We start from the raw sequence: 23,517 nt of genomic DNA, 5'->3' as shown, positions 1-23,517 counted from the left end.
AGCTCCGCCTTCCAGGCCCACTGGGACAGCAACTCTGCTCCCTTGGCTTTAGGCGCACCATTCTCCTAGTCCATCGGAGTGACAACTCCACCCTCAGAAAGGCCAGAGGCTATGGCTCCACCCTTTGAAACCCCTGGGGTCATGGCCATACCTTTTGAGGCTGAAGCAGCTCGGCTTCTTGTGTCTCTTGTCTCTTCAGCTTCTGCTTCCTATAGCCTCTCGGCCCTTGGGCCTCACGCCCGCATCTGCCCTGCTGGGGCAAGTGTTCCAAAGCTCAGTAACTCCACCGGTAAGTGCCCGGAGGCACCCCACTCTGCCAGGAAGCCTTCTGCGCACAGGCACTCAGCTCTCTCCCTCCGTGGGTCGGCTCCAGCGCCGTCTTTCACCGGTCTCCTGGTTCTGCTGCTGTAGGTTCTCTGCTGCTGCTGCTTCCCTGTCACTGCTGCATGTCTATCCATTCACAGTTTTAAAACCGCTTCCACATTTTAGGTATCTGTTAGAGCAGCACCCCACTCCCGGTACCAAATTTTGTCTTGGTCATCTAGTGCTGCCATAACAGAAATACCACAAGCGGATTGTTTTAACGAAGAGAAATTTATTTCCTCACAGTCAAAGTAGGCTAAAAGTCCAAATTCAGGGGGTCAGCTCCGGGGGAAGTCTCTCTCTCTGTCGGCCTTCTCATCAGTGTTCCCCTGGACTAGGAGCTTCTCAGTGCAGGGACCCTGGTCCAGATGATGTGCTCTGCTCCCGGCACTGCTTTCTTGATGGTATGAGGTCCCCGTCTCACTGCTCACTTCTGTCTTTTATATCTCAAGAGATTCCTCAGGACACAATCCAGTCTTGTAGATCCAGTTACTAACACAACTGCCACCCATCCTCCCTCATTAACATCATAGAGGCAGGATTTACAACATATAGGAAAATCACACAGTACCAGGAATCACGGCCCAGCCAAACTGATATACACATTTTTCGGGGGACCTAATTCAAACCATGACATGACCTATCGGCAATATCTGCCTCTGCTGATCATTTTCTTCTTAAAATATCATTCCCTTGGCTTTTCTGACTACATTCTCTCCTATATTCCTTCTTGCATTTCTGTGGCTACTTGTTCTCAGTCTCTTGTGGGCTCCTCTTTTTCCACCCCCCAGTCAAGTGTAAGCATTCCCCGTATCTCTGAGCTATCTTGTTATGGCTTCAGCTCAACCATTACTTATCTGGAGATTCTGCAGTTTCCATAGGCTCATCAAATTCAATATGCCTAAAAGCAATTTTATCTCTTCTCTCATGTCCTCTCAAATTGTCATAATCCTGTCCCTTTCTTTCATCCTCTCTGTCCGCTTCCCTCATCAAGTCAATCAGTCAACAAATCCTGCATATTGTATCATTTTAATCTCTTTTCTCCTACGCCTCTCCTCTTATCTCTTATTATTTGAGTAAATATTCCATGCCAGAATACAGATTCTCACATAATTTCTCCCTTTTTCTTTTCCCTAGCTACTGATCAACCTCAGGTTTGGGTGGGTGGGTGGGGAGAATTAGAAGAAAAGAGAAAATAATATGATTGAGTACCATAAATTAAACTGAGAGCTCTATTAGATGTCCAATAAAAAGTTCAAAATCAAAATTTCCCAACATTCAAATTTATTCCATTAATATAAGTAGAATTCCTTTTGTCTCATAAACCCAAAGATTTCAGCCTGAATTACTCTGTTTGGGCAAAAATTCACAACATAGCACTTAGTAAAAATATAATTTATAATAGCTGAATAATGACAAATAATACAAGCAACATATGCTAGAGCAAAAACAGTTTTAGGTAATAGTGAATTAATCTACTAAAATACTGTGTTTATTTCAGTAACTAGCTGGGAAAAGGTTTTACCTATGGTGAAATTGCAAAAACTCAAGAAAGGAATAGTACTCACTGCGTACTGTGGTCTAAATACGTGATTACTCGGTCTCCTTCTTCTTCTAAACGTTTACTTACATGGTTAAGATATTCTGGAACCTTTCAAACAAAACATTTAGATACTTTAATAATAAAGCTTCTTGAACACCAAGAAGCTCAAATATTAGGTTTCGCTTATAAAATTAAACAATCCCTGCCCCCCATCCCAGAAGATATGTACAAGCCAAATATTAATACAGATTAACTTGCGGGGGGCAGTGTGGGGAGTAAAATGGAAAGTGTATGTGTGTGTAAGGGGGACTACACAGTAGAAAGTGTCCTTAAATTTAATTCCAGATTAAAATTAACCTCTAGAATTAACACAAAGGTAGCACTTGATTCTTGTGCCCTGTTCACAATGAGCTGGGTAGATACCACAATACTTCTCCTCCATCAGTGAAGCTCCACGGGAAACTGAGCCATCAGCACTGGGGCTGGAGGGTATAGAAGCCTAACAGCAATTCCTCTCCCGTGCAACAGCTGGGATCAGCAAGAAACTATCATCAACAGGCTGGCTCTTCATCTGTGGACCCCAAACAATGTGGCCTCTGGAGAGCTCTTAATACATTTCACATTTCCATTGGCAAAGGGTCTCTCTGCTGCCACGTGACAACACAGGGAATTTCCTGCAGCACTGGTCTTTAGGGTGCCGATCCAGATGGCTGGGGCCACACCAAGGACCTGACATAAAACTTCCTCTCCTAAATTAGGGTTAAGGAATCAACGGCTGGCATCCATCCTGTGCATTAACAAGTGATACATGGGTGACAAGTCCACAGGGGCTATCTTAGGACTATGCTCTAATACCTGGGAAACTGGTCATTAAATTTTTTTTTGGTTCCTATCACTTGTTATTTAGGTAATTTTTTTTCAATGCTTTTCACAGATGAAATTATTTGATGTGCTGAATTTATCTTTCTATTTGGGATTTATCTCCTATCCTCTTGCTTGAACTTGATTTCCTTTACATACTTCAGAAACTATCTTATTGGTTTTTTTACTGGGGGGGGGAGGGGCGGGCAATAAAATAGTTTTTAAGTTAAAGAAATTAAACTCTTACTGTAATTTCAGTAGATTGTAGCCTTCAGAAGATTTTCCATAAAACGTTTGTGAGTGAAAAGACAAATGTTTAGAAACTGACACCTAGATGCACAGTGACAGAAATGAAATAAGACAATTTAGAAACAATGCATAGTCTCACCTCTCTTTCTTGCATTAATCTTTGGCCTTCTGCAGCATATAAACAATTCGTTTCTTCCAAAAATTTCAGTTCAAATGAATCTTTATATACCTAAGAAATGAGCAGTTACTTACTGATTATGGAAAAGAAGCTTCATCTTTTAAGGTGTTAATGTATCCCAATACTTGAGGGATGCCACTCAGCACCACTGCAGCTCCCAGTACTAACAAGCTGTCTGGAACTATCACTCAGCTGCTAACGCCTTTACAGGAGATTGAGCTACACAGTGAGGCAGCCCCACCTGCCATGCGCATGTGCTTTTCTGTGAAATTGCTGCTTCAGTTCTGTACATTCTTCTATGGAGCGCTGGGTCTATGTCTGCAGTGGCTCTTCAAATACTAAAGAATTCAGATCTCTGTCTTTTATCTGTGTGCTCTTTATTTATGGTTACTTCTTCCACGAGGAAATCTGTATTTTTATGTCGTCTTATTTATCAGTCTTTTCTTTTGAGGCTGTTGGTGTAGTGATAAGCTAAGAGTTGTTCTCTCATGGGTTAAAAAGAAAAAATATCCCATATTTTCAAGAAATACTTACATGAATTCATCTTTATATTTAAATCTAAATACAACTACTTATTTTGGTGTAAGTAGTTAGGCAGGGATTCAAGGTTTTTTGTTTTTTCCTTATAAACTATAGGAAACCATTACTGGGATATTTAGAATTGTAAGGTATTTACCTGAAGGTCAGAGAGCATACTCAGTAGACTTCGCAATAAACTTCTGTCCACAGCTTCACCATTTCTCTCTCGTTCAATTAGTAGAAGAATACCATCAATGGTTTTACTCTGAACCATTTTATCACTAATTATATGGTTTCTAAATAGTTCTAATCCCATATCCCTGTACAAACAATAAAAAACAAAATTTATCTTATTTTTTGTTTTGTTTTTTACTGTGCTTTAGGTGAAAGTTTATAGAGCAAATTAGTTTCTCATTAAACGATTAATACAGAAATTGTTTTGTGACACTGGTCGACAACCCCGCGATGTGTCAACACTCTCTCCTTCTCCACCCCGGGTTCCGCATTTCCATTCATCCAACAAAACTGTATTTTAGTTTCACACTTTGGAAGTTTTAGGTGAAGCTCCACCTATATTATCATCAAAAAACCGTTCATTTGCTAGTTCTCTAAATCCAGGTGCTAAGGTTTTTTTTCTTCCTGGCCAGTCTAGTATGCCTTGTATGTCTTTCCTTGAAAAATGCTGTGCTATTTTCTGGAGTGGGTCAGGCAAACTATCATAAAAAAATCACATCTATATCGTAAAAATCTGCTTGTCTTCAGTGCATGATTTACACCATTCGTCACGGGTGATTAGAGAAGCAGAAGGATTTCAGAGATCACTGTCCCTCCTCCTGCTGCACCACCCTTAACAGTCTCTCTGTGTTCTTTCCCTTTCCCGTCTGTCATCCTTCCACTGGTGCTCTCTCATCCAGCAAATTCTCTGTTTTCTCCAGATCACTTGGCACCCTCCTATATTTCCATTGAAGACTATAATTTGAAGTATGACTTTAAAAGCTCATCACACTTTAAGTCATTACAAAACATAACACAACAAAACACACACACAAAAAAAACCCAAAACTTTTTTTTTTTAATTTAGGAAGATAATTCAGTTGTCTGCAAAACCTATCTGATAACGTCACTCTATGCTGTGCTTAAAAATGTCCGCAGGCCTCCTCATTGTCTAACTCTATTAAAAGGGAGGGGAGGTGGATAAAAAAAGACCTATGCCTGGGCCCCTATCCAGGTATGCTGAATTGGCCTTTTAGGGGCAGGGTGGAGTGGGGAGCGGCAGGCAGTACTGGCTGAGAGGTAGGTAGGCTGTGTAGAGGGCTCTTGGGAGTCACATCTGTAGTTAAGAACTCACGTCTCAAAGGGTAGATTTCCAGCCACTTCCCCCACATACTGTACGTTGTAACCATAACAAACATTTTTAGGTTCCCTGAACGTGCCACGTCCTGAGCTTTCTCGTACTTCAAACATAATCCACAAATCACCACATACAGGCAATAAACTACAGGGGTTAAATGGGCAGGCTCTGGAGCCAGACTGCTAGGGTTTGAATTCTGGCTCTACTACTTGCTTGCTGTATGACCTCGGGCAAGGAACTTAACCTCTCTGTGCGTCTCTTTCCTTAACTGTAAAATGGAGATATTAATATATTAATGTAAACCCGTAAAATGGGGGTTAAATATATTGACACTTGTAAAGCATTTCAAAACAGTGCCAGGCAGTAATCAGTGCTTAGTGGGTGTTAAGTATTATTACTATTCCACCTCATTAAGGTGTGTGTGGGGGGCGGGGGCGGGGAGTGGAGGACAACGGTAGTTCAGGGATAGAATTCTTGCCTTCTATACAGAAGGCCGGGGTTCAATTCCCGGCCAAGGTACCTCCAGTGCGGCCACCACTCCTCTGTGGAGGCTGGCTGTTGTTATGATGCTTAACAGGTTTCCGTGGAGCTTTCAGACTACGATAGACTAGGAAAAAAGGCTTGCCAATCTACTTCTGGAAACTCAGCCAATGAAAACCCGATCCATCGCGAGTGGAGCTGTCATGAATTGGGGGCCGACTTGACGGCAGCTAACAATAACGACAACCCATTAATCCCTTCAGTTCATTGACCTCTGCGGTTCTTCCCAATATCTCAGTCTCCCGGGCCTCACTTCCACCCATACGTACAGATTGTATCACATGATCTGTCACTTTCACATTCTCATACCAATAACCTGAACTGTCCTCTTCTCTTGTCCTGCCATAAACTACTAAACTGACCTGAGCAAAGCCTTCTGTTGTTATTAGGTGCTGTTGAGTCGATATCGACTCATAGCAAACCCGTGTGGCAATGTAGAACTGCTCCACAGGGTCTTCTTGGCTGTCATCTTTACAGGAGCTGACCGTCAGGTCTTTCTCCCGCCGAGCTGCTGGGTGGGTTCCAACTGCCGACCTTTCAGTCAGCAGCTGCGCACATAACCATTTGTGCCACCACGGCTCTTAACCAATCACCTGCCTTTCTCCTTCTACGTTCAGGATGCTGCTAAAGGACCATCATGCAACCAGGCAAGACGACAGTTCCAAGCTCTGCAGGACTCCCACTGCTTCAGGGTAATCCTACACGTGCCTGCTCTGTACTCCTTCCCACTGCCCTCATGCCCATTTCAATATTCACCTCTCTCCTCACAGTTTCCTTCCTACCACTTCCTCCTTCACAAGTGGACAAGAGAGAAACCATCACGTGGAACGCCCTTAGTTTCCTGCTCTCTCCCCAGTGGTTCCTCCTCTTGTGACGTGGACTGCCCCCTCTTCTCTCACCTCATCAAAAACCTCCCTCCACCAACCATCCCCTTGCATAAGTGGCCCTGACCTCTCCTTCTCCAGGAAGCTTTTCCTCTCCCGAATATAAACACAATTTAAGTCTCTCACCTGAAACAAACACACACAAAAACCCTACCTTAATCCTCTCTAACTTCTACTTCTGTTCTCCCTCTCATTCTGTTCTAGTACCTTACTGAAATGGCTTTCATTAATGTTCTTAATAACCTCTTAGTTCTGTAATCCAAAGGACCCACCTGGGTCATGTTGTCGTTAGGTGCCATCCAGTCGGTTCTGACTCACAGCGACCCCACGTACAACCGAACGAAACACTGCCCAGTCCTGCGCCATCCTCACAATCGATGTTATGCTTGAGCCCATTATTGCAGCCGCTGTTAATACACCTTGTTGAGGGTCTTCCTCTTTTTTGCTGGTCCTCTGCTTTACCAAGGATGATGTCCATGGGTCATATCCTATCTGAAATCCGTCTCATCTGACCTGAGTGACCACTTCCTTCTTAAAACTCTCCCCTGCTTTTGCTTAATTACACTTTTCTACCTTTTCCTTCCACTTTTCTGACGGCTACTTTAGTATTTCTCATGGGCTTCCCAGTCTGCCCTTTACGTACTGGTGTCTTGCCACAAGGTTTAATCCTGCCCCCTTCTCTTTTCCACTCTTCATCATTGTTTTTCAATGTCATCGGCATTTGGAATAAGGCAGTTCTTCATCATGTACGACTATTTCACGTACTGTAGGACATTTAGCAACCCCGGGCCCTAGATTCTAAACACTAGCTGTTCCCCTTCAATCACTGTAGCAACCAAAAAAACATGCCTACTAACTTCCAAGTGCTCCAGGGGCCATACTGGCAAATGGAAAATCACGACTGTCCACACTCCTCTAAGTGACCCCCTCTGTACCCAGGAATACAGGACCACTGGCTCCCACATCTGGCCCCTTTCTTGTCCAGATCTCTCCTCTGGGTACCTCAAACTCAATGTATTATCTTCTTCCCCAAAATATGCCCCAAATCCTCCTATATGTTCTATGTCTATCAACATCAGCACCACCCAATCAGGTGTCAAATTAAAAATCGGTTTATAGTTTATAAGACAGAGCTATGTTATAAACTACACCCATAGACTGAAAACTGAGGTTTTACAGCCAGATGGCTCAAGGAGCAATTGTAGCTCCGCCACCTGTCAGCTGTGTCGTCTACAGCAAGTTATTTAACCTCTCTGTGCCTCAATTTCTTCATCAATAAAATGGGAACTATAATGGTCCTCCCTTATAGAGCTGTTTCAAGGATTAAGTAAGGAAGCAGATGTTAAAGCACTTAAACGGTGGTTCCACGGGCAGCCGGCAATCTTCCTCAGAGTGGCCCGGTCCTCCAACAACAGAAGCCAGCAGTGTGACGAGAGCTCCGTTCTCCTGAAGTCTGCTGCTGCTGTGCGTGACCACTAGTCAGACATGTGGACTCATACAATACTTCTGCTTCACAGCAGGAGCCCCTTTCCCCCCCGGTGCCTTAGCTATGAAACTCAATGTAAATGAGAGAAAGCAAAACAACTTCCTACTTCCTGGGCATCCTGCCTGCCCCTGGCTCCTCCCTTTATTCCTCACTGGCAGACTGGAAACATCAGCACTTCACGTCTAAGGGATCTATCTTGGACCCAAACATTTTATGAATGATTTTGGCTGACGTAAAACACAACAAAAGACAGAGACCAATAGTTCTATCCACTTTAACAAATTAATCAGCTGAAGATACAGATCAGATTTAAACTTTTACTTGCCAACAGCAGATGCAGCTGTACCAGACTAGGAACTCACCATATAGAAGGAAGCATGGAATTCTGAAGTATGTAAGTGCGATCCAAAAACAAGAAAATACTTCTAATCATGATCTGTAAGTCAGAAGAAAATAATTTTATACATATTTTTTAAAACAAATATTCAAGACTAGACCTTTTGACTGTGTAACGATGCTGGTCATCTCAAATCGAACAACACTGGTCTCTTGACGGAAAGATGCTGCCCACCAAGGCCCTCAGGTTTCTTTTTCTTTTTTTTAATTTAATTTTTCCCCTCAGTATTTGATGTTCATCTCTTTTATCCAGCAAATCTGATTACAAGATTTTAAAGCACTTAGCCTAAAGTACATCTTTTTAAACTTGGTTATTTCCTGACTAATGTCGCAAATCTTGTTAGATTGGTGGTGCTGTAAACTTAAGAAAAAATTAGTTTCTGTGACATTATTATGAGATTCTTGGCCACTTATATATACTTAACTATACTTTGCAAGGTTATCTTTACCTTTATTAAATAGCGAGGAATAAAGCTGCTCCCTTTACTATGCTACCACAGCATCCTGTAACCTTGTAATACTTCTATCACTGAACTTACTACATCTTATTGGATAAATTTGTTTATACCTGTAAACAAAATCTTCCCAACAATACATTCAATTACTGGATCACAGGGACATATTTATCTATTTCCACCATCTACCAAGGTCACATTCACTGTCTCCTTCGTATCTCACTGACAAAACCAAACAATTTAACCTACTTAGGAAAGCTATTAATAATACCTTTTCCCTCACTTAACTGCCACACCCCACTAAAACTTCATATACATAAAATCAAATTACAATCACTACATGTACAAAGTTTAAGACTTTGGTGGTCTAGCTGCAAGAAAGTCCTAGAATTCAGGCTTGATTATCAGGAGTAACTAGGACGAAGGGAAAATTTAGAGAATCGATCTGGAATTTACAGATATTCTCGGGTAAAGACTGTGCTTCAGTCACCCTGTGGCCACTCCCCACTGAGTCTGAAAGCCACGTTATTAGCCTGCCCTGTTCAGGAGGAGCAAGCAGAACAGTTCACCTTCCCCGTGTTTCTGGATTCTCTGCTGTTTAACCATATTGGAGTTAGACGACAGCATCTGATTCGTAACAGAATCCTGAACAGAACTTCCATGTCTTGGCTCACATCTGGCCCACAGTTGGGTGTGGGAAGGGGGATGAGAATGTTTAGATTGAAAAAAAAAAAAAAAAAAAGATAGACAAATTAAGAGGACAAATACTTCCAGTTACTTAAATCTCCTTCCTGTCTAGGTAACCTAGAGGCTTAATATGACAAAAGAGGAAATATGTAAATGAGAACAGAAATAACATCAGTATTAAAATTCAAGGAGTGACTGCGCCATACATGCCATCAATACTAATGAAAAAGTTGACAAGCTTACCATTTGTCTGCAATGATCCTGCCAGCATGTGTTAATCTTTTTTAAAAATAAAACACTATCTAGTGTGTCTGTGCAGAACCTGCTAAGGAAAACTTTAAAAACATTGACGATTATGAAATTTTAATCCCTTAATTTCCTCTCTTCTCCATAGAATACTAACATCATTTAGTAACCAGAATATTGAAAGACCAGTAATTCAAAAGCCATGTGTTTTATTAATTTCCACATCCCATTACTTTAATTGTAGTCAACCCTACCTGTACTCACCTTTCATTCCCTCGACTATAATTCTCTTCCATCTCTTATTACTCCCTTTCTGAATCCCCCTTTCTAGCTTCCCTTTCTTCTCTTCTTACTTATTTCATTGCCAGATTACTTTCAGATCCCTGCCAGCTAAAACTAACAACCAGGTCACTAAGCTCCATGGATGTGGGTGGCTGGACTGGACTAGAGGCTCTACTCTGCAAAGAGCACACACTAAACGTAATTCTGTATTCTGAGCTCTTGAAGACCGTAAATAGCCTGGCGGTTGTCTCGATAGTTAGTAAGCAGATTGACTATTAATAGCATAGGGAAGATTGGCAGTAGGGAAGGGCTAGGTTACTGAGAGAAAAAAGGCTGAGGGTTATCTTGTAGCCCAGATGTGAAACTGATGTTCTACAAAACGGAGATGAAATCTCATTCACATACCAAATTGTGGACACTCTAAGCTTGACTCTTAGACTATTTAAGAAAGGCTCAAAATGCGATTTATAGGAAAAAGAAGCTAGAATATGGACTCCTAGAACAAAGGAGCACTATTTTAACAAGTTTATCAAAAGCTGAATAATCAACTTCCGTAAGCGGCTTTATGGTTTACAAAGTACTTTTCACGTGTGTTCTTGTGTAATCTTCTCAACCTTTTTACAGACGAACAAAATACTAGTTAAAGTGGAAAGAACATGGGATTCCCTAGGTTTAAATCCTAGCTCTACCACTTACTAGCTAGATGACACTGGACAAGTTATTTAACTTCCCCAGGCCTTAGTTTCCTCACATACAGCAGAACACCACTACACCTCCAAGCTACTGTGACATTACATATAAAATTCTTGGTGTATAGAAAGGAGAAAAAAACACATCAGAGTCAAGTGTCTGATGTATATAAACCAGGCAAGTGTTGGAGCCTTCAACTGGCAAACAGAAGTCCAACAGAGGATGTGGATAATGAGAGGACAGGAACTAGACAGAAGGACTTCAGGAAGGGAACAACAGAAATTTAGGAGGATAGTTGAGGGAATAAAGGGCATATCTGTATCCTTATCCTGGTGGTGGAACGGTTAGGAGCTCGGCTGCTAACCGAAAGGTTGGAGGTTTGAACCCACCCGGTAGCTCCATGGGAGAAAGACCTAGTGATCTGCTTCTGTAAAGATCACAGCCAAGAAAACACTACGGGGCAGTTCTACTCTGTCACATGCAGCCGCCGCTTGGAGTCAAAAATCGACTTGATGGCACCTAACTACAATGTCACACTAGTAAGTGTAGATGACCGTTAACTACTACTGTCCTGGACAAAACATTTTACTCTATTTACTCCCAAGTCTTTGTTGAATACTCAAGAAGTACTGACAATACATTACAACTAGATAGTCAGTCACAGGAAAGACCTAATAGTGCAATGGTTAATACTTCTGGGAACAACTCCTTTGTAATTGTTCAAAATTAAAATAGCAATTATATTAGGAATCTTTTATGAACAGTCTGGACAAAACTAAACAAAAATCAGTCAAGAGGAGATTTAGATAAGGCTACATAAGGAAGGCCTGGGTGGACACAATCAAGGTAAATCTTGAGATGATACCACAACAGTAGTTCAGAGGTTCTGACTCCAATTGTTGAAGAAGAGATACCTGCCATGTGATGAAAATCCTGGAAGTTTTGACCGGCAGTCTACACAACTTTTTTTTTTAAATATCATTTATTTTGCTGTTGTTGTTGAGAATATACACCACAAAACATATACCAATTCAACAGCTTCTACACATACCATTTAGTGACACTGATTACATTCTTCAAGCTGTATAATCATTCCAACCTTCCTTTTACATAGCTTTTAAGAGTGAGCTTCACTGGATCTTAACTGGGTCAAACTGACACCAATTGATCTGACATCAGTGTGCAACGGGGGTGCAATAATCACCAATGCAGGGCTCTCTTTGGTGCACTGTTTTATTAGGATGGGAGCACTCAATTTGAAGAGTTCATTAAAGAAGAAATACTTTTACCTAAACAGTTCTGAAAAATCAATACAGATCTTCAACTAGTAATTTTTTCTTATTTCCTGTGACAAGTACGAAATAAGTTAATACCAAGTAGTTGGGCATTTACTAAGCCGTAGCCTTCAAAATCAATTTTAGACCCTCAGACGTCACATGGGGCCAATGTTGCACATGAGTAATTTCAGGAGGTAAGACACACTGTATGCTGTCTTCTGGACATGCTGAAAGCAGGTTCTCCAACAACCATCTCTGCTCTACTTCCAGAGGGACTTTTCTTTTTCTAATTTCAGAGAAGAGGCAATCCTAGTTAAAGGGTTTAAGCAGTCTAATAAGGTGTTAGGCACGTCTTCAAACAACAAAAAAGCCAATGATAAAATGCTTACATCACGGACAAAACGACACATCGTATGTGTGATTACGGTGATGTAAGAAATATGTACAAGGGATTAAGAAAGAAAAAATTTTGCCCCAAATGCTGTATCTACTATAGTTCCTGTCCCTTAACTCTAATATTTTAACATTTTTGAACTACAGATGTATCACAACTAAAGAAAAGGCTTAAGTTGGTTGTTAGTTAGCTGCCACAGAGTTGATTCCAACTCTTGGCGACCCCATGTGTGTAGACAAGAACCGCTCCATGGGGTTTTCGAGGCTGTGACCTTCTACAAGCAGATTGCCAGGCCTTTCTTCTAAGGTGCCCTGGGTGGGTCTGAACCACCAACCTTTCAGCAAGTAGTTGAGCACTTAACAGTTTGGCCACCCAGAATTGTTTTTTAATTTCTCCTTTTATTAAAATAAATGTTTATAATCATGGTTTCTTCACAGTATCAAGATAATTTCCATCACAGATCTGTGACCACTTGGAGGGTAGGAGAAATCATGCATGTTAATAATTCTTTCTGTTTTCCAGTGCTAGTGCTAGTAAATAGGAAATGAGTATTTTTTTTTTAAGCGTGCATTAATGAACAAACCAGTATGACGCACAAGGTAGGATAAACTGGAAGGAGAATAATTTGATTAAGGAATCATAAAGTACATTCCTAGTTTTCAAGTAAACTGGGACTAGATTAGGATAAAATCACACCAGTTCACTCTTACAAGCTCCTACGTCTTAGAGAGAAGGCTTGAGAATCTGTTGATAACTTCCTGTAAGACTGCAAGTCAGACTACTTTTAAGATAGGAACCTCATGGCCATGGATTCCTGGAACTGTTACCTAGCTCCTTCCCAGGGACTGTTGTGCTGTTTACTGAAATTATGGATAGAAGCTTCTGTGTGCCTTCACAGTATGCCTGCTTAGATATTCTGCACATTTACCAGTTTCCAAAACTGCTGAGTGTGGTCCCTGCTATCTTGAATAGCCTCATAATCTACAGCACAGAGCTTTGTCAGAAGATACTGTGGAGGTGTATTTACTGATGCAATACAACAGAACTAGAACTGGCTTCAGGCACTCATTTATGAAGAATACTGCAAACCCTGTCCTAAACTGAGATACCACACTCTAGACCACCTGAACTTCAGTGCCATGCAAATAACCAAGAGCCTCAGTGCTAGGGAATATGAACTGCTGGGACAGTTCTGAGGTTTCATTGCAATGAATTTGGAATGCTATGGTTTCCCAAAGTGAGAGAGATTGGTGATTGCTGTATACTATAGAGTTGATATCAACTCATAGCAACCCTATAAAAAAACCAAAAACCAAACCTGTTGCCGTCAAGTCAATTCTAACTCATAGTAACCCTACAGAATAGATTAGAACTGCCCCACAGGGTTTCCAAGGAATGGCTGGTAGATTTGAACTGCTGACCTTTGGTTGGCAGCAAAGCTCTTAACCACTATGCCACCAGGGCTCCAGAGGTGGGTGGGGTGGAGGGGATATGATTCCTCCAGCTAGAAGAGAACTTAGAAACGAGCAGGTTCAACCACATAATTTAACAAGTGAAGAAACTGAGGCCCAGAAAAGTACAGTCACAAGTGGATTTTCTGCAATTATACAATCCACTTTGTAATTCCTACACAATGAGATGTGTGTGGCTATACTAACGGGAGGAGGTTGGGGAACTAGACTGAGGCCAGACTGTAAAGGATTTTGTACTGAATATCAAACAGCTTAGGATTTCCCTTGTAGACATCTGAGTCATAGATGGTGGGATGGCAAAATTCATTAGATGGCCCGCAAGAACTCCACCCTGTATAATCCATTCTCCGTGAGTGCGGCAGGACTGAACAGGATGGATTAACCGCTCCCTTAATTCGGGTACGTTATATAAGACTGTCGTCCTAGCGGAGCAGAGAGGGTTCTCCTGTTGGCCCAGAAAAAAGCAAACAGCCTCCTTGTGAGAGGAAAGAGCCACGAAGCAAAGACCTGAGGGAAGTTGAGAGTGACGCCAGTCTACAGCTAGAAAGAAAACGGGGAACCCAGTCCTACAACCACAAGGAACTGAATTCTGCCAACAAGTCTGAATGTGCCTGGAAGGGGATCCTGAGGCTCAGATGAGACCACAGCCTTGTCAACTCTCTGATTTCAGCCTGTGAGACCCTGAACAAAGAACCTAGCTGGGAGATAGTAAAAGGGGATTGTTTTAAGCCTCTAAGTTTGTTACACATTATAGAAAAGGAATACAAATGGTTTCTAATAAAGGACAGCACAGTTCAAACTTTAAGGTATATTTTAGATACTTCAGCCTGATCTAGTAAATGGACATTGTTTTCCTTTAATTCAGATCAGCAAAAGTAAACCAAATGGTAAAAAAAATCTATCATGTTAAGTTACATGAAACAAGCTTTTTGTTCTAGAAATAAAAGGGAACTTAAAAAGCTGTTGTTTTAATAATAAGGACACTCATTAACTCTTTACCTATCAATGTTCAGTTTCAAAAGGTTTAGGTAATGAATGGAAACTTCATGAGCCAAAAAAGGATATTCTCTAAACTGAAGGATTTGTGCTTGAACATGATCTTCACAAACCTGACGTAGCTGTTTGTAGAGTGTTGGGGAAACTTTGTGAGAACAGAGATTTTCAACAGCCTAGGAACAAAAGGAATAAATTCATTACTCAGTATGAATAACAAATTAGTTCATAAAAAACAAAAACAAACAACTATACATAAGTTATAATCATAATAGAAAGGCAACCCCCTCCTCCCCAAATAGTACTTATATCATCTACAAATAAGTTGTTTAGTCTGTTCAAGTTTAGGGCAATTACTCATGAACACTGGAATCCAAGAACAGGTTGGTTAAAAAGGTACATAACAACAGTTAACATAGAAACACAGATTCAACCGCTTATCTACAATACTTACAATGACATGTAATGTACCTGTACAGTTTTTAAGCATCTCAAAATAGTCTTTTTTTTTCTTTCCCTAATAGTTTCTAAGCCTGGCTGCACATCACAATCACAAGGAAGAACTTTAAAACATATTTTAGTTCCATGGTCTTATTTCTCGATATTCTACTTTATTAAGTCTGAGTTTGGAGGTCAGGGGAATGAGTGTGTGTGTGTGTGTGTGCGCGCGCGCGTGCGTGTGCGTGTAAGTTGCTCCTGAGGATTATAATGTATAGTGTGTGTAAGTTTTTCCTGAGGATTATAATGTAAAATCAGGGTTAAAAAAAAAAAAAAATCACTGCTCTAGAATGAAGAATGTCTTCTCCCCCTCAGTGCCCCCCTCCAAAACGGGAAGAGAGCAACAGGAGTTAAATCAAATCCCTGTTCTCTTCACTCTCAATACTGTGATAATGAAGAAAAAAAAATACTGAATGCCCAGGCAACATAGTCAGGCTGTGGTGTTTCTTTCTTATTCTTTCTGCGGGCTGGATGTGTAATTTACTTAAGCTTTGTCTTAATAAATGAACTAGTTTTTGAGGCAGGATATTTTTTTCTAAAATATTTTCATCCACATTCAAAATACCAAAATGTTTGTTATGTTCTTAACAGTTACAAAATTTCCTTTCAAATCTCATGTACAAAACCAGGATCTCATTCAATCTAAATACTAAATACTGTAAACAGAAATGTGGTTTTTCTACTAACTAGATTTGAAACATTTAAAAAATGTGGGGATATACAAAATGGAAACATTTTAAATAAATAGTCCAAATTTAACTTAAATATTATATTCTACTAGGAAAAAACTAATTTAAATTTTTATAAAGATATTCATTTTAGCAATATTTACAATTGCAAGAAAAATGAGAAATAATTCAAATAATATTAGGGGGACTGCTACATATTGTATTAACCCAAACTAAAAAATACCACAATTACTACTGTGTAAAACACATGCAGGCATTTTTACAAAGGTCAGAAGAGAATGTGGAATGATGATAATTCAAAAATTATAAACTGTTTTCTAGCAAGTTCATTATCAACATAATAACTGAGTATGAAAGCTTTGTCCTTCCATTTTATCTTACCACGGAAATAAGAGATTCCTATCTACATTTTGCATTTACATCCTTCAGTTCCTTTCTCTAACGCTTCAATCCCATCAGTTTTTTGTATTCATGTCTTTATAATTTAGTCAAAGATATACCATCCTGTTCTCTCCTGAAAAATCCAGGATCACCTCACAACAAAGGATTCTGTCCCAATAGTTAATTATTAGTGAATTACACAAACATAACTTTCAAAATAAGCTCTTTACATAATACGTGAAGATAATGTATTTTCTTTAGCAAAAATTAGGATAAGCTAAGTGATACATGTCGAAAACAAAATCTCATTAGGACAAATTTCTGAATGCTTTAATTCATGGACCAAGAGTCTGTTCTCAAAACAATCTTTTTCCAGTTGTGACATATCATGGTTTATAACCAGCTCTTTCTCCTGTATGTTCTACCTGGCATACACTTACTAATTATATGAATCACAGATTTATTTTGCTTCAAAATTGAGAATCTGGGGACATCTCAAAATAAGTGGCCAAACCCTGGGGTAACACAGAGGTTTAATGCAGGTGTTGGTTACTTTCTTAGTGTCTTTTGCTGAGTCACCATTTGCTGCTTCATGTTACAGCCACGCTGTTACCTTAGAAAACCAGAGAGTCTCTGTAGCTCTACCCATACTGCTGATTCATTGATGGTAGAGACCCTGACTATTTTAGGAGTAGTACATCATAGGAACTTACCCTATAGATAAGTTTTGAGATTTAGAAATCTGTGGAATTAATCAAATTTTGATACAGTATTTAGAAATACCTTCTCTAGGCATATAAAATCCCTAATTAGTAAGGGTACAAGGTGCTTCCTAGGTACTCAGTATTAGTGTGCCATGGCCATTAACGTTTTTAAGAATCATCCTACAGAAAAGAAATTTAACTAATCCAGTAACTGGAGATAGAGAAGAAGAAACATTTGAATTTGAGTTGAATTAGGAAAAAGATTTCTTCCTTTGTACACACTTAGCCAAATGGAGAGGTTATTACTGGTTTCCATAACCTCCCCAACAGTCTCTCATCGCTGCTCCTTTTTGATCAGTGGGTTGGCACTATCGCACCACAAACTCTGGTTTCCTTAACGATTTGCTCTCAGTTTTCAGACAATTGTCTCTATTATCAAACGTAAGCGTATTAAAATAAAACAGACAAGCACATTAGCCTCAAATAACCACAACCCCAGAGTGTCTTTATTGCTATTTAAACAAAATACTTCCTCTGGACAAGGTAGTAATTCCCTTCAGGTGTGGAATACCAAAACAATAAAAAAAAGAACTGTGGGATAAAAAGAACTACTCATTTTTTCAATTATTAAATTAAGATATACCAATTCTGTAAGATTATCTGTTTCACATAAGGACCTTAGGGCTAAAATTGAGATTAGACAGAAAAAGGAAAGAAACATATCATAAAGTAAAAAATCAGAAAGGAAAAAAGCAGGCAAGCACTAATTCAGAAACACAAATAAACAAAACCCCACTTCATTACATATGGAGACTTAGCTGAGCGATTATATAAGAAACACTGGCTGTGGGCACCACGCAAGGCCAAAACCTAACCCATCTGGTATCTTAAGCATAGGCTACTTTCATTTTACAGTACTCGTTAGAAGGCTAGCAGTGTTCTTATTACAGACAGGAGTATGGGGTAAGTCAAATTTCCCTCAGTAGCTATAACCCCTCATTATGCAATAACAGGGATGATGAGGGTCCTTGTTAGTGACGAACCTTTATTCAGAGGAAGACATACTTAAAACAGTAATCGGCTCACCACTTTGGAGAAAGATGCTAATAGTGCTCTATACCCCATTTCCTGTCTATAAGAAATGAATAAACAATATAAAAATTAAATTATGACTCCGCATCTCAGTGAAAGGATAAGCAGGACAGAAGTTTTCTAAAGATGACGGCTTTGCTGAAAACCAGCGACCGCCTAGCCTGTGTTCAGCAATACTGAGTGTGCGGCAGGTCCACAGCTCTGCGTGCTGAAAGTGAACTACCTAACAGAAATGATCATTTTATTCAGTGATGAAAGTAGCAGAATTATAAAACAGTTTTATTAGAACTAATATATTTGAGTCTGTATATTCTTGTCCCTACTTTTATAACTTATGTACTGAACAGACTGTTGCTACTTTCTAACTGCTCCATCAAATAATGTGGCTATTTGTCTACCATTTTCTGTCTCTCTTTTTCTTATCAATACATTCAATGCATAATTCTGGTACCATTCTTCTTCACTAAAAGTTATCAATGGGTATGAGGATTTTAGAGAGAGATTACCACATGACTCCAGAAAAATGGCACGGCTTTTCACGACTTAAAGATCTCTCTGGTAGGTTTATTTCTGTGTGTCAAAAATCAGTCTGAAATCAACACTTTGCCTTTCTCTGCAACTGTTCTAGAAAATCAGTCCTGAGTTTTCTGTTGTCTTAAGCTGACAAGCAGTATTAATACATACAAACAAAAAATATACTTTTATCAGCAAGTAATTATTACAGGTCTAAAACTTAGGTCTTTAAAAACAACACACAAAAAAAATTGCAGTTAAAGTATTCTTCCCCTCACACTGTAATAGAAAAATGACTATGGGTGGTGTATGTGTGTGTGTGAAGATTTTTTCTGTTACCATACCCTGAGTCCCCTTTTTTACCAAACAAAAACAAAGTTAACAACCAAACAAAAAACCAATAAGGAGCCTGGAAACTGATACTGTAATTAACTTCCCTCAGACAGGCCTCCCAAAGATTTTATATGGGGTAGGAAAAGCCTTCATGGGAAGAGAAGACACTCCCTTTGGGGAGATGGAGTAACATGAAATATAAGAGGCCCTCCTGTAAATGATCACAAATACTTTCTAAAAAAAAAGAAAAACAAAACAAAAAATAAAACAAAAACCTTTCAAGCTTTGGTGAGAATTGGTACTTTCACATAAGATTTTCTGGCAAAGTATATACCACATCAGAAACCCTGGTGGCACAGTGGTTAAGAGCTCGGTTGCTAAACAAAAGCCTGGCAATTCGAATACACCAGGCTCCTTGGAAACTATATGGGGCAGTTTTACTCTGTCCTATAGGGTTGCTATCGAGTCGGAATCGACTCGATGGCAACAGGTTTGGTTTCTTTCTGGTTTTTATACCACATCACCTCAGCAAAAACTTAAGACTTTATTCTGAAACACCAAGTCAAACGCACTGTCTGACTGCTTTATCAGAGATCAGAACAATGTGAGATGTCAAGACTTTTACAATTACTTATGATTTGTATCCCATTTGCTCCCAGGAGCGCAAATGGTTAATGAGCTTGGCTGGTAACTGAAAGGTTAGTGGTTCAAGTCTACCCAGAGGAGCCTTGGAAGAAAGCCCTGGTGATCTACTTCCAAAAACCCTATGGAATACCGTTCTACTCTGACACACGTGGTGTCTCCGTGAGTCTGAATTGACTCGATGGCAACTGGAATTTGCTTCCAAAAGATTTGAAGCTGCTCATTCTTTAATTATGTAGTTAAGAGTCATTGGAGCTCCTCTACAGTGGGCCAGAAATCCTCCTATACCACAAGAGACAACTAACTATAGGATGAACAATAAGTGGGTCAATTTATTCCCAAATTTAACCTTGGTGAGCATGATCTCCTGAGAAGTCTATGAGAAACGTGTTATGTCTCATCACAGTGAGCCATCCGATACACCATTTTTGGTGTCAGCATCCATAGTCCTGAGATTACAACAGAAGCACATAGGTACCCTGGGGCACCTGGAAATACTCTTTAAACCCTATGAGAGTTTAGGTACTAGGCAGGACTTAACTAAGCAGAGGGACCGGATTTACTGATACTCTTGAAATAACCAAAAAGCAGACAAAGTATATGAAGTAAGTTTCAAGACACTAGATATTTGGAAATGAAAGACAGTGGTCTCTGAGAGATGGGAAACAAACAAAAACCCTGTTTCTGAAAAAGGTGCAAAGGCAGTTTAGTGGAGAAAGGACAGTCTTTTCAACAAATGGTACTCTAACAACTGGACATCCACACAGACAAAATTGAACCTAGAGTTATATCTTACAACAAACACAAAAATTAGGTCAAAACAGATCACAGACCTAAATGGAAAACTTAAAAAGTCTGGAAGGAAATACATGAGAAAATCTTTGTGGCCTTGGAATAGGCAAAGAATTCTTAGACACTAAACGTACACTCCGCAAAAGAACACACTGATACATCTGACTTAATCAAAATCAAAAATCATTGCTTTTCAAAAGATACTGTTAATCCAAAGACAAGATACAGACTGGCAGAAAATATTTACAAGGCAAATATCTGACATAGAATTTGTATTTAGAATATATAAAGAATTCTCAAAATTCAAAAATAACAACTCAAAAAATGGTCAAAAGATTTGAACAGACACTTCATCAAGAAGATACATGGACAGCAAATGAGCACAGGAATGATGCTTAATATCATTAGACATCAGGAAAATGCAAATTAAAAGCCATAATGAGATCGTATTATATACTTTCTAGAATACCTAGTTGAAAAAGACTGACAATACCAAATGTTGGCAAAGATGTGGAGCAACTGGTACTCTCATCTACTGCTGGTAGAACCCAAAATGGTGCCCCCATTTTGAAGACAGGAAATTTCGGATAAAGTTAAACAATATACACTTTCCATATGACCCTGTGATCCCACTTCTAGGTTTTTACCTAGAATGAAAATACATGCCCACACAAAGATTTATTCGCTACTCTTCATAGCAGCTCTACTCATAATAATAAAAAACTGGAAACCAAATATCCATTAACTGGTAAATGAATAAACCAGTTGTGGTATATCCATACAATGGAATACTACTGAGCAATGAAAAGAAACAAATTACTGCCACACAATGTGAATGAATCTCAAAATCATTATCCTAAGTGAAAGAAACCAGATACAAAGGATTATAAAATGTATGATTCCATTTAAATGAGATTTAGAAGTGGTAAAAATACAGGGAGAGATTGCCAAGGCTAGGAGTCAGGGAGGGGATTGAATGCAAAGGGCCTCAGGGAACTTTTGGGGATAGAAATATTCTGTCTTACTTGTGGTGGTTACACAACTGTATACATTTGTGAAAGCTTACTAAAGTATGTACACTTAATGGAAACATTGTATTATATGTAAATTATACCTGAAGCTAATTAAAAATATAATAAACGCATACACTAAGACAAAGAATGTACTGCATATGTCAAAATGTCAGTAGTAATTTTCTTTAGTGGTGGGAGCATAGGTGATTTCAGCTTTCTTTGTATTTTCCATAATTTTTATAATCCAATCACTTACGTCATCTGAAAAAGGATAATTTTAAAAACGCAAGCCTTTTTAGTGGAAATAATTGTGTGAAACGATATTGTAACCTAAAGTGTAGCTACTACTAGACTAGCTAATGAACGTTATTCTTTAAAAAATCAGAAAAGCCAGTCAGCTTATAAATGAAATATTCCAACAGTAGAATGTACTTTTAACCATTTTCATCCTTGAAAAATGGAATTTCATTACTTCACATTAAATATAACAAAATCTGTTGGCAGATTTTAATTGCAGCAATTAATCACAAAACACAATGAAGCAAAACATCTGTATTAGCAAGTAAAACAATAAGAATTTTATATATAACACAATGGAATTACAATAATAATTTGCTACATATTTGGAAAATACTAGAGTCATGTGGCTCTTAGAAACATCCCGCCTCATTCCTGCAATGAGACAACTAAAATATCTTTCTAGGCAGCTTAAGCCTGAAAACAAAAATCCAACAAGAACCAAATAAACAAAAACACACCAGGACCCACTTTCAGGACTCCTGTCGTTCCTGTTTGAGGCAAACATACTGAGACGTTTTGGATTTATATTCCTTCATCACTGACTCTCTTAAAGGGGACTGCATAATCCACATCTGTATCACACTTCACAGAAATTAGATAATGTGTTTAAACTATAAAAACAGCCCGGTAAATGCAGAGACAAAGAGTCAACCTAATCAAGTTTTGAACTGCTCCAGGTCTAAGAAAATTCTACATTCACATCTCAATAGAAATTCTAGCAAACTCTACTTTTCACACTTGGACTCTTACCTGGTAGAGCTCTTCGAGGTTGTATTTAATGGAGGTACTACTCTGTATGGCTTTCACTGCCTCGTGAAGCTTGTGCCATGTATCCTGAGTGTAATTATCAGGCAATTTAGGTCTGTCTGTAAATCCAGAGAGAGAATCAGTGGAGAACAGCTAGCGCGCAATAGTCATACATCTTTTAAAATGTTCGAAAACTACTTCAAAGACGAGCAGAAAAGACACAGAAATCAGGTTTTCCAAATTCAAAGCATTATATTCATAAATTTCTTGGGTTACAGACTAAGCAACCATGATATGTTTGTTCAGTATTTAGTACGGTCACTTAGGTAGGATAAATGCACACAGAAAATCTACAAATCTTCATTTCTTTAACAAATTGATATTAGAAACACATAAACATGGAACAGTTAAGCTCTACACAATTTTTCATTGATTTAAATTATTCAATATTGGCAGGAAGGTAAAGAATAAGCTTATAATTGTCTGTATCTGCATCAAAAATGCTTAGTTTGAGGTATTACCCAAGATAAAGCTGGTAAGAGGTGGAGGAAGTAACGAAAAGTACAGTGGGAAGAGCTTCAGTAGCTGCTACTTTGGTTCAGCTGTACGAATCAAAATACCTTAATTATTTGATCTAATTTATGATTTTTCTATCAATTGCATAACGAGAGAACACTGCCACAAATAAAACTTAACCCACTATAAATCTCCAATATCATGTATTTAGAGCGGTCAGATGAAGTTTCAGAAGTCTGTGTAGATACCCTCAATAGACAATCCTTATTTCCGAAGGGTTTGCGGTCCCGAGGCGGACAGTGCTGACCTACTGCAGAGTTCTGGAAATGTGCCCTGTAGAATCGGGAGTTAAAATGCCGACTCACTGGGCCTCTTTCTATCTTAGGGAAGAAATGTACTGTCCTACGATGTTGCACAAGATTTAAAACCTT

General features: G+C 39.2%; 1 protein-coding gene across 5 annotated transcripts in view; it reads right to left on the bottom strand.

The window, feature by feature from the left end:
* CUL4A (cullin 4A) overlaps positions 1-23,517 on the bottom strand; it is a 54,865-nt gene that overhangs the window by 30,305 nt on the left and 1,043 nt on the right. For 3 of the 5 annotated variants that reach the window (XM_023737425.1, XM_023737426.1, XM_004382951.3), the window contains exons 2-8: positions 22,574-22,689; positions 14,939-15,042; positions 9,756-9,825; positions 8,337-8,410; positions 3,871-4,033; positions 3,156-3,245; positions 1,932-2,014 (exon numbers count right to left, since the gene is read on the bottom strand). In XM_023737425.1, coding sequence (XP_023593193.1) covers positions 1,932-2,014; positions 3,156-3,245; positions 3,871-4,033; positions 8,337-8,410; positions 9,756-9,825; positions 14,939-15,042; positions 22,574-22,689 — 700 coding nt within the window. Of the gene's footprint in view, positions 1-1,931; positions 2,015-3,014; positions 3,037-3,155; positions 3,246-3,870; positions 4,034-8,336; positions 8,411-9,755; positions 9,826-14,938; positions 15,043-22,573; positions 22,690-23,517 lie in introns of those variants that run through there. The other 2 variants (XM_023737427.1, XM_023737423.1) reach the window with 2 other exon arrangements.

Source organism: Trichechus manatus, unplaced genomic scaffold (genome assembly GCF_000243295.1).
Source record: "Trichechus manatus latirostris isolate Lorelei unplaced genomic scaffold, TriManLat1.0 scaffold00102, whole genome shotgun sequence".
NCBI classification, from domain to species: domain Eukaryota; kingdom Metazoa; phylum Chordata; class Mammalia; order Sirenia; family Trichechidae; genus Trichechus; species Trichechus manatus.
This window is presented reverse-complemented; position numbering and strand designations above follow the sequence as displayed.